Source organism: Carlito syrichta, unplaced genomic scaffold (assembly GCF_000164805.1).
Source record: "Carlito syrichta isolate Samal-C Ts95f unplaced genomic scaffold, Tarsius_syrichta-2.0.1 Scaffold314334, whole genome shotgun sequence".
NCBI lineage: Eukaryota > Metazoa > Chordata > Mammalia > Primates > Tarsiidae > Carlito > Carlito syrichta.
Window position 1 is genome coordinate 492,694 of NW_007258430.1, and position 12,260 is coordinate 504,953.

The 12,260-nt window shown below is 38.8% G+C and overlaps 1 protein-coding gene across 1 annotated transcript in view; it reads left to right on the top strand.

The window, feature by feature from the left end:
* LOC103274000 overlaps positions 1–12,260 on the top strand; it is a 40,309-nt gene that overhangs the window by 17,858 nt on the left and 10,191 nt on the right. The window contains exons 3-5 of the mRNA XM_008071459.1: positions 2,420–2,558; positions 4,928–5,049; positions 7,213–7,323. Coding sequence (XP_008069650.1) covers positions 2,420–2,558; positions 4,928–5,049; positions 7,213–7,323 — 372 coding nt within the window. The remainder of the gene's footprint in view (positions 1–2,419; positions 2,559–4,927; positions 5,050–7,212; positions 7,324–12,260) is intronic.

Genomic DNA, 12,260 nt, shown 5'->3' on the forward strand with positions numbered 1-12,260 from the left:
AGAACCCCTGGGCTCAAGTGATCCTCCCACCCTCCGTCTCCCAAAGTGTTGGGATTGCAGGCATGAGCCACCATGTTTGGCACCCATACATTATTTATTTTATTTCATTTTTTTTTTTGAGTTGGAGTCTCACTATGTCGCCCAGACTGTAGTGCAGGGGCCGCTCCCGGCCACTGCAGCCTCGACCTGCCGGGCTCTGGCGATCCTTCCGCCTCAGCCTTCCAAGTAGCCAGAACTACAGGCACGCGCTACCACGCCCAGCTCATTTTTTTTTTTTTTGATTTATTGTAGAGATGAGGTCTTGCCTGCCCAGGCGGGTCTCGAACCCACAGGCTTAGGCAATCCACTTACCTCAGCCTCCCAAAGTCGCGGGATTACAGGCTGAGCGACTGAGCCGGCTCCCATACATTCTGTTTTTTTTTTTTTTTTTTTTTTGAGTTGGAGTCTCACTCTTTCCCCCAGTCTGGAGTGCAGTGGCCGCTCCCGGCCACCGCAGCCTCGACCCACTGGGCTCTGGCGATCCTTCCACCTCAGCCTTCCGAGTAGCTGGAATTACAGGCACGCGCTACCATGCCTAGCTGATTTTTTTTTTTTTATTTATTGTAGAGATGAGGTCTTGCCGAGTTGCCCAGGCGGGTCTCGAACCCGCGGACTCAGGCAATCCACTCACCTCAGCCTCCCAAAGCACAGGATTACAGGCTGAGCCACCGAGCCCGGCTTACATTCTTAACAATGCTATTCACATTGTGAATACTTAGCAAATCTTAGTAAACATCCAGTCATTCAAAGTAGAGTCATAATAGAGGAAAATAGCAGGTAGTATAAAAATTGAGAGAAATATTTATATTACAGTTTGGATAAGATTAATAGCTTTATCAGTATCATGATACACCACAATATATAAAATGAGGAAAAGTAGTCTTTACATGTTAATAATTGACCCACAATCTTCTAACAAACTGTTTTTGGTTTTGGTTTAGGGGTTTTTTTTGTTGTTTTTTTTTTTTTACTATTTTGAGGAAGTTTTCTAATTTTTTTTTCTTTTCTTTTTTTTCTTCTTTTTTTTTTTTTAGAGATAAAGTCTCACTCTTTTGCCCAGGCTGAGTGCAGTCACCCAATCAGAGCCCACTGTGGCCTCAAACTTCTGTGCTCAGGTAATCCTCCACCTCAGCCTCCTGAGTAACTAGGACAATAGGCATGCGTCACCATGCTCAGCCAAATTAAGCTATTTTTACCTTCTTCAGTTTTCTTCTGCTTTTTGTATATATCCATACCTGATTTTTACATACTTATGATATAGGTTTCTTTGTATAGATGTAGTTATAATGTTTAGGTATACAAGCAAGATTCTTTATTATAGGTAGAAAGAATCAAACACTTTTTTTTGTAGCCATTTACTGTTATATCCTTACAACCAATGTTAATTAAGGGCTACAATTGGTAAGCATGAAGTTTTATTTGGAAGCCCTGCATTCTGGGCAAAGATTTCTTGTTAAATAGTTTGTTGGTAAGTAACTGACATGTAGAATGCAAAAGATCTGGTATAAGTTTCAACTTTCCCCCTATTAGTAGTTAATATAATTTATTTGGAGAAAATCTCTCTGGGTATCACTTTCTTATAAAATATACCACTTAGGATGGATAAGATGCTCTCTAATATCCTTTCAACTAAAATGTATTTCTTATAGCTGTTACTTGGAAAAGACCGAGGTTCGTTTACCTGGCGAGTAACAAACGACTTTCTGTGAGAATGCAGGTTTTGATCAGCAGGAGTTTTATTACTTTGTGCAAGTAAGGAGAGCACTGGGAGTATTCTCCAAAGCAATGTCTCCCTGAGGAGAGTTTTATGGGGTGATGGAGAGGGAAGAGGGTGCATCACAGGATGTAGAGGAGGGATCCCAGTGGCACGCAGTGAGTCGTCATGCCAGCACATAGGTCACAGGTTATGATAATGACACTGTAGCTCCTTCTGGGGTGGAGACTTTAGCATGGTAATGAGGAAAGTTCACTGGGGTTCTTCCATCAGTTGCTGGGGTCTGTCTGGAACTCGTTTTACCAACTAGGTGACCACATTCCCCACAGGGTTTGGGGAAAAGCAGGCAACAGGACAGGAGGCTGCAAAACAGTCTGATTGCTCAAGTTGATTAAATTCCTAGAGGAATTTAGGCCCTAGAGACCCTTCCTCTCTGCTTACATAGCCATGTTTTGCATCATTCCAGGTCAAATAAAAAGTTGCCGGTGTCTCAGAAATAAAATGAAAGAAAAGCAGTTACTGACTTGAATAAGCAAAACTTGTCTTGCTCTGCCTTGCTGTTGCTCTCAGAATTTCAGCATGTGAACCACTGATGTTTTGCCTTATATAGCAATAAAAAGAGACTTCTTTGTACTTTGTTTCCTTTGATGTTTTTCTCTCCATCAGATACAGCAGCAGCCAGAACCCACAGTTCACATTGATGCATTCCTTTATGATGAAGACTTTATTGATTCATTATGTGAGGAAGGAAAAATGAGCAGAAACTACTGTATGGCGTGTGGCTCACACCAGACAGCACCTTTAGGTAGGCACTCAAGTGTGCAAATCTGATGACTTTATATGTACATTTTCTTACATGTTAGAGTATCAAATTTTTGACCAAGCTATTCAGTGTTTTTTGAAGGCAAAAGGCCAACCTTTTGGTTATAGCATGACTATAATCAAATATTGCAGTGAAGGAGAATAAATAGAAATATTATCTAGGGAGCCTACGCCATGTAATGTCTCCCAAGATACATCTAGAAACTGTTTTTCACATCTCAAAACTGTTTAATCAGAGGTGACTCTTCAGGTCCAGAAACTAATCAGAAGGGACTGAATACAGAGGAACAGATTCATAGTCTACATACTCAACAAAAATTGACCAATAAACCCTATGCTGATTTAATTACGATGAGAAATATAACTTCCAAGACTGAAATGTTCTCCCTCTAAAAACATCTACTTGAGCCAAGCATGGTGGCTGGTGCGTGTAGCCCCATCTACTCAGGAGGCTGAGATAGAAGGATCACTTGAGACCGGGCATTCAAAGAGTTAGAGGCTGTGATGTGCTATGGTTGTGCCTGTGAATATCCAATGTACTCCAACATGGGCAACATTGCAAGACCTCATTGCTTTAAAAAATCTACTTAAGAAGTCAGATAGTAAACAGATACTATAGGGTGGGCAGGGATTCAGAAGACATAATCTTGAGAAAGACTTTCTTCAGGCCATAATTTGACTCAGTGAAGTATCCCTATCTATGATAGAGAACAACTCTAGTGACAAAGTCTCCTGCATCCTGCCCCTCAGCTGTAGCCCCTATGTCCCAACAGGAAATAAGAGTGTCTAGAAATGTAGAGTGCAATTGTTTTTTACCCATGCTGCTAGTATGTTATCCCTTCTTAATATATTCTTTGTTCAAACTAGATATGATTGTCTAGTCTGTTGTTTTAGACCTGCATTTCCCTGCTTACTTAGATTTAGCGTTACTGCATAGAGTGGGCTACCCCTCCAGGTAAATAATCTTGTGCTTGTATTACTGATCTTAGATAATATCATTCTCAAAGGTTAACTACTACCAAATTTAGAATATGTTGCTAATACAAATATATGTATCTATATTATAACTTGGGGTTAAACTTTTCTGATTTACTAGTTGAATATTCTATTTCTGGATAATACTTCTAATTTCCATTTTAAGTAGTTAAAATTCACAGAATTAAAAGGACTTGGGCAAGAGCAGTAGAGGAAAACTAAAAAGTTAATTATAACTATAACACTATATCAAATAGATTTGGTTTATAGATGAGCTATATGACAAATAAAATTTAAAGATTAGGATGCATCTTCCTCGATTAATCTGGTTTATAATGATTGAGTACCCAGGCCAGTCCAGATAACTAAAATGAATCTGAAACAGCTATCACCATGAGGGACTCTCCTCCTCCCATATGACAAGAGGCATGTCTCATTGTAAGACACTAATGATTACTCTGTAGCCCAGAAAAGAAGCACTAGTATGGCAAAGCAGGTAGTAAGGACAAAGATCCTAGAGAGGTAAGGACTATACCGGTCAAAGCCCACACCCCAAGGATTACTTCTTAAGCCTGGTCACACCCTTTATTCTCTTCCAAGGGATTGGCCAGCCTGCTTCCATTTTCTTTACCACCCTCTATTGATTATGACCATGCTTTCTCCCCTTCCTGACCAATGCATTATGTAGAACATAAGATAGTGAGTCTTTGGGTAACCTCTATAACAGAAGAAAACCAGACTTGAGCTATCCCAGGTAATTTATGATAGAAACTGAGGCATGAAGATAAGTCTAGGAGGCTAAAAATGGCGGCAATTAAACTAAACAGAATACAAGCATTTATGGGGGTATCTCAATCTCTTTCCATACTACTCCTCTCTTGCCCTCCAGAACACATTCTAGGTTGGTCAGAGCTGCCTTATCACACAGCTCCAGAGATGGTTCTTTGTTTGGTATTCTACCATCTGTGTGGCAAAATACATGGTACTCTGAGGTTGGTTCAGGGGTAAGGTAAGAAAGCCATATGGGAATCTGTCTCAGACAGCAACAGATCATAGGGAGAAGAAAAAGGAAAAAACTGAGGACATTTCAAGCTGCAAGATGGAAATGAGGGGCACAGGGATAGGGACAGTCATCTAAATAACTGTTCCCTAGAGGCCTTGTAAATGTCAGAGACTTAATATTTGTTCTACCTCACAGTGGCTGAGTACAAAATTATCATGTTGATTTTTTTCTAAATAACCTCTGGATGGCTTTCACTGATTAAGGGAAAAACCATGAAATATACCTTATAAATATAGGTGAAAGAATTAGAAGTGAAGAATGCAGTGGTTTGTACCCAAGCAAAATTTGATGTTCATTCTGTTCTGATTCTCCAGGATTTATTTCTCATTCCTTCTCCCTCATGGAATTGAAGTTCATTTACCATCACGTACTCCCTGATCTTTCTGGAAAGGTCTTGGTTGATGTTGGCTCCAGGCTCGGCACAGTCCTTTATGGGGTAAAGTCCAGCTTGTGGACATACTCAACATTTGCAGAATATTTTCTTCTCCTGCTAGCAACAGCTTTATCTGCCACCATACAAGGTGACAGCTTGGCTTTATTTATTAAAATAACAGAATAATAAGGTTCAAATAATATGACATGGATAGGTATTTAAGTTCTATTTGATGATGATAATTGAATTTGCAATGTCAAAGACCAACCGTTGATTCCTTTTACTAGTTTGTCCCTGCAACACAAATGAAGGAATATCAACAATATAGATCATAACACTTCGCTATTTTGTCAGTCACTACTGCCTTCTAACCCCTTTTTTTTTTATACTGTACTAAAATAGTATGCTGAGCTTTGATAAGAGCTCTTATAAAACTGAAAAATTTATTTGACCTAGAAAGTCACTGTATGGCAATAAGCAAGTCACTTAACACCTCTGGGCCTCTAGTTCCTCATCTGTAAGTGAGCAAACTAAATGATATCCAAGAACATATGTTGTTCCAATTTTCTGTGATCCAAAGTTTGAATGTTTGTTTCTAAGATTGCTTCAGTGTGACTTTTTAAAAACATTTAAATCATGAGTATTTCTTATGTCCTTGAATGGTTTTATCAAAAAACTGAAATGTGGTTTCTGGTTGTCATTAGTAGACTTGTTAAAACATGTGGCCAACAGCAGTAGAGGCTCATGCCAGAAACAGGCACTATCAATTTCCAACATCATTGCCTGCTTTACACAGAAACAGTTAACTCTTTAATGCTTAACTTACTTTTCAGTGTTAAAACTTTTATTCTATAACTAGGCAAAATAAACAGCCATAAGAGAAAATACATGACTTGTCAGATGGTTTTTGTTTTGAGAACATTACCTGAACTGTCTCCCTTGTACAGGCCCCCACAAAATCCTTGTCTAGGAATCTGTTTGGCCTCCTGTCAATTTATATTATGAGAGTCTTAAGAACCTGTGCTTACCACATTTTGTCTACTCTAGTCAATTTTCTGATTTGTTCAAAAAGAACAAAGCTGAAATAATTGTGGTTGTACAGACATGGTGTCAGCATTGATAAATTTATATATAGTCATTTTTCACTGTGTTATGTCACTGATTCAGTCAATAGGAATTTTTTGAATACATATGTACTATTGAATACATTCTAAAAATCCATTATGCACTATAGATAAAAATTTAGTTTTCTTTTTCTTTTTTTTTTTGAGTTGGAGTCCCACTCTGTTGCCCAGGCTGGAGTGCAGTGGCACACTCATGCTCACTGCAGCTTCAGCCTTCCAAGTAGCTGGAACTACAGGCATGTGCCGCCATGCCTGGCTAATTTTTTGATTTATTGTAGAGAGGAGCTCTTGCCATGTTACCCAGGCTGGTCTTGAACCCACGGACTCAGGCAATCATCTTGCCTCGGCCTCCCAAAGTGCTGGGATTACAGGCATGAGCCACCACACCCGGCGGTAAAAATTTAGTTTTCACATAGGTTGATATGAAATTATCTTCAGAAAATGAATTGATCTTTCTTTCCAAACTGTTTCATGTTATTGCAACCAAAAATAGGTATACGAACAACATATAGTCAATTCTTGATTATTCTTATTTACTAATTGGTTGTCTTTTGACAGATTGCCAGACACCAGACTGACTTCCTTTAACCAAACAGTTCATATTTCAGGCCACCTTCCCCTGTGTCAGATGGTGCATGATTTTCCATGATATTTCCCACAGGTTAATTCCTTCCTTGCTTCCCCCTTGGCTTCCAAGAAATTGCAGAAGTTGAGCATTAAACAGAGACTCTATATGTGATCACTCCCCTCATTTCCAACTTTGTTGAGTGCCCAGTTTTATCAAGAAAAATAAATCAGCCTTTAAAAATATGACTTTTAAATAATAGAAATAAATAAATTATAAAATCAAGTCCTTGATTAGTAAGTTTTTAAAGTTCTGGAAGTTATAAGTTTTAAAGAAACTACAAGATGTTATTTATCTTTCATTTTGTTTTTTACTTTGAGTTATATTTTTTAAAGTTTGACTTTTTTTTTTTTTTTTGAGTTGGAGTCTCACTCTGTCGCCCAGACTGGAGTGCAGTGGCTGCTATAAATGTCAAGTAGAAATAAACCCACAGTAAAAGTTCATTCATTTACATCATATCATATCTTTCTATTTTAGGGTTATCTTTACAGTTCAGCAGTACAACTCTGTGGAGTAGAACTGAATGGAGACTTTTGCCAGTTACAGGAAATGGTCATAAAAAAATATCAGTTCACTGACAGAATAAAGGTACCTTTTGAAATATATTTTGTGTTATTCATCATGTAACTCAGCCAAATCTCTTTTACACTGTTTTCAAATCTGTAATTGATTGCCATTGTGTAGAAATAGATTGAGTCACTTAATACTTCAAAACATGAATAAACATGAATTGTTTTAATTATGTCCCACTCACATATTTCTCTTCCTCCTTAATTTTATTAGAAAGTAAAATTTTTTTCTTAATTTTCTTCATATCAGCTATAGTTTTGGTAGTGGCATTTTATAATCTCTAGAGGTTGGCTAGAAATGTATTTAATTAAACTCTGAATGTTAAAAGTATGCAAAAGGATTGAGCAATACAGTTCTTTATCCTCTTTTCCTAAACTTTTGTGAGGTATTATGGATGCCTCAGAATAGCAGTTCATGGGGGAATGATATCTTAGTTAGGCTACAACAGGTTTTCTCTTTTCCTGTATTTAAGGAGAAAAATAACAAAAAAGGAGAAAGGAATTTTTTTTGGTTAATGCAGTAATATTTATCATTTCACTAATGATTCTACACATCTGATGGCAATGTAGAGAAATTTGAGTATCTCTGATGTTAAGTGTAATTTCATGTTGACAGACTGTCTCAGTAAGATTAAGGATCTAATCTGCCTGGGTGCAGTGGCTCACACCTATAATCTCAGCACTTTGGGAGGCACAGGCGAGAGGATTGCCTGACTCAGGGGTTCAAGACCAGCCTGAGCAACATAGCAAGCCTCGTCTCTACAATAAATAAAAAAGTAGCCTGGCATGGTAGCGCGCCTGTAGTTCTGGCTACTCAGAAGGCTGAGGTGGAAGGCTCGCCGGAGCCCAGCAGGTCAAGGCTGCAGTGGCCGGGAGCATGCCACTGCACTCCAGTCTGGGCAACAGAGTGAGACTCCAACTCAAAAAAAAAAAAAAAAGGACCGAATATTCCCCTTTTTTATAGAAGGAAATTATTTAATTCCCTCCTCCTGCTCCCTCACTTTCTCTTTTTCCCTTCACCCCCGTCCTTATATTAGAGATAGAGAGGCAAATGATCAGTGTAAATTCACTGTCCAATAATAAGTTAATAGGTTTATCTCACTATCCCATATGTAGTGAATAATTACACACTATTCTTACATAATAAGAATCACATAACTAGGGGTGAGGGGGAGGGAACACAACATCAGTAAAGGTACCTGATCTCAAACCAGGCAAAGTGAGAACCAAAGGGAGGCCCAAACTTCACCTGTACAATGACCACTTGTATACCTAATTCTGAATTTTATCCCACATCTTTAAAAGAAAAAAGAAAAATCCACATAACTAACAGATATCTATTTAATTGAAAATTGAGATTTAAAAATTATGAATTTTTAAGAATCATAGTTTATAATTGGATAAACAAGAAATTTTTTATTGTTTTTGTATTTAAGAAGATGATGATAAAGATATACAAAATACATCTTTTTAATGATTTTTACCCCTTTTCAAAGGAATATATGCAAATATACACCCACCCACACACTTTCCTAGTTTGTGGCTTCTGTGGCCATAGGCAGCTCTATAGTAAAAAACTTTGTAGCCGGGCTCGGTGGCTCAGCCTGTAATCCTGCGCCTTTGGGAGGCTGAGGTGAATGAATTGCCTGAGCCCGCGGGTTCGAGACCTGCCTGGGCAACTTGGCGAGACCTCATCTCTACAATAAAATTCAAAAATTAGCCGGGCGTGGTAGCGCGCTCCTGTAGTTCCAGCTACTTGGAAGGCTGAGGTGGAAGGATCGCCGGAGCTCAGCAGGTCGAGGCTGCAGTGGCCAAGAGCCACTGCACTTCAGTCTGGGTGACAGGGTGAGACTCCAACTCAAAAAAAAAACAACCCTTTCTGTATACCTTCTTAGGACTTTTGGAAACCTTAACAGTTTTCTTTCTTGAAGCTACAGATAAATGGATTTGAGGAAACTTAAAATCAATGGAAAGGGAATTCCAGGATTATTTTTGATAGTACCCGTTGAAATCCAACTAGGCTCCAAGACTCAATCTTTATTTTTATTTGTTTTTTTCTAACAGGGCTTTCCTCAGTTTTCTGCTCATATTTAATTGAGAAAAACAAAAAAGCTGATTGAAGTTATGAGCACCTGTGTGGGGATTATTGTGGGCTTCACAATTGAGTGATCTTATTGGGCAGCTTATTCGTTGGGAATATTTAGTGAAGTAGCCTGAGATCTTTCCACTTGGGCAGGTCTGATTGCCCACAGAAAACCTTTCTAATCTCTAAGCAACATCTGGGAACTGAGTGGTAGAGGAAAAGGGTTGGAGAGGTGGAATTTTCAGTGTTCTATGTGCATGTTTCCTTAATTTCCTTTGTTTTCAGTATATTACCCTTTCCTTCAAATAGGCCTGGTATCTGGTCCCATTCCAGAGACTACATCTCTATTCCTGTGCTGTGGTAGGAGAAAGCTATATAGGGATCAGGCTGCCTTTTTTTTTTTTTTTCCCTCATTTCAATAGCTTTAGTTACAAATACCTTTTCATTACATGGTTGCATTGTATAGTGGCAAAGAAGTCTGGGCTTTAAGTATACCCACCATTTCTACCTGTGCACTTTGTGCCTGATAGGTGATTTTTCATCCCTCCACCCCTTCCCTGGCTGCTTCTTTTTTTTCCCCCCCAGTGGCATCTCACTCTGTCCCCCAGGCTGGAGTGCAGTAGCATACTCATGACCACTTCAAGCTTGACCTACTGGACTCAGGCAATCCTTCTGCCTCAGTCTTCCAAGTAGCTGGAATTACAGGTGCATGCTACCACACCTGGCTAATTTTTTGATTAATTGTAGAGTCAAGGTCTCGCCAAGTTGCCCAGGCTGGTCTCAAACCCCTGGACTTAGGCAATCCTCTCACCTCTACCTCCCAAAGTGCTGGGATCCTGGCTGCTTCTTAAACTGGCTTTCAACTAGATTCTCTTATTTTTAGCATTTCTCCCAACTCCTCTACCTGATACCACCCAGAATGAACCTTTGGGAGATATTATAGTATAAATCAATTTTGAGTCTCAGCTTTCACTAATTCTAGCTTAGAAATCAATTTTATCAGGCTTCCTACGTTCCTTATTTCTTTCCCTTTTTTCCCTCACTTAACACATTTTTATATCTGTTGTTTTCTTTTCCACTCTCCCCCATCCTTGCAGGTTTAACACTATATTATAAAAACCTTGTACTGTCATCATCATGAGGTTTCAGTAATGTACAAAAGTACATGCATTTGTTTTTTATCTAGTATCTTTACATGCAAGGCTCATGGATTTAAATTCTTTTTTCTGCAGGCTAGAGGTAAACATTTCCTCATTCATATGCCTGGTCTGGGCTTATTCCTTTGATGGCACTTACATAAAGTTATTAACATAGCTTTTCTATCCCATAGCTATATTATAACACTTGAAAGCAAATATTGTGTATAACCTATAACCCAAGTATAACCTGCATGGTATCTAGCACATAGGAGGTACCTGTTAAATATTGGTTGAATTGCTTTTGGTTGCCTTGTGGTCCCTGCATCGTCAGCATTCCAGAGTTTGCCCAGAGCCACGGCTTGGGATTTTCCTGGGGTCTCCGGAGCGCCTCTCCTGACTGCCGTAATTTATCAATCCACTTGAATCTTTTTGTTTTACACTGTCCTGTGGTGGCTTGGGAGAACAGAGAGAACAGAGATGGGATTGCAAAAGGGAAACTGTGTTTGCGCTGTGATCTATCAGTAGGTTAATTTAAATATTGATTTTATGTCTCTGCTACATGTTTAGAAAGTTTGAAATGATTAACTGACTTTTTTGTGTTGAGAAATATGCCAAAGCTGTGTTTAGAGGCTCCAGGCCAATATAATTGAAATTATTTTAGTATTTTTATTATTTGAAAAAAAATTTTTTTAATCAGATCCACAACATTTTGAATATTGTATGTTTGTAAGACCAGCGTTTATTTGAAAAAAAAATGAAAATACAAAGCAAAATTTTTCTTTTCTTTCTAAAATGAAAGTTGTTTTGCTCTTAAGCAAATATATTTTTTTCTTCTTGTTGTCTTGCCTGTTGCCTGCAAGACTTATTGATTGTTGTCTAAGTTAAAATTTTTAGGTATATAGTTTTTTTGTTTGTTTGTTTGTTTGTTTTTTAAGTTGGAGTCTCACTCTGTCGCCCAGGCTGGAGTGCAGTGGCACATTCATGGCCACCCCAGCGTCGACCTACTGGGCTCTGATGATCCTTCTGCCTCAGCCTTCCAAGTAGCCAGAACTACAGGTGCGCGCTTCTATGTCCAGCTAATTTTTTTTAAAAAGCAGGATTTATTGAGACGAGAAAAGCTCCCACAGTGAGAGGGGACCCGAGGGGTTGCCCTAATATTTTTTAAAATTTATTGTAGAGACGAGGTCTCGTCAAGTGCCCAGGCTGGACTCAAACCCGCGGGCTCAGGCAGTCCACTCACCTCAGTCTCTCATAGTGCTGACATTACAGTCTGAGCCACCGAGCCTGGCCAGGTATATAGCTTTTAAATAAATTGTTTTGTTTACTTTTTTGGATAGGTAACGCATTCAAGTGAATTTTAGATGAAGAGCCAGACAAGGCCAGTTAACATATTATATTAACATTGTATCATTTGAAACCTACTTTAACAATTTTTATATGGTCTCGTTAGATTCTGTGAATCAGGATAAATATTATTTAAGTTTATTTATGAAGAAACTGACTACCTAAGAGTACAAACCTAGTTGGTGATAAAGCTAGAAGTTAAACCTAGGTCCTTTGACTCTAACAACTAGTGCTACAGTAGAAAAAATTCTGAACTGAAAGTCAAAAGAGCATAATTACAACTGAATAAATAATTCCATCTAAGCCAAACTCGGTGGCTCAGCCTGTAATCCCGTGCCTTGGGAGGCTGAGGTGAGTGAATTGCCTGAGCCCACGAGTTCGAGACCCGCC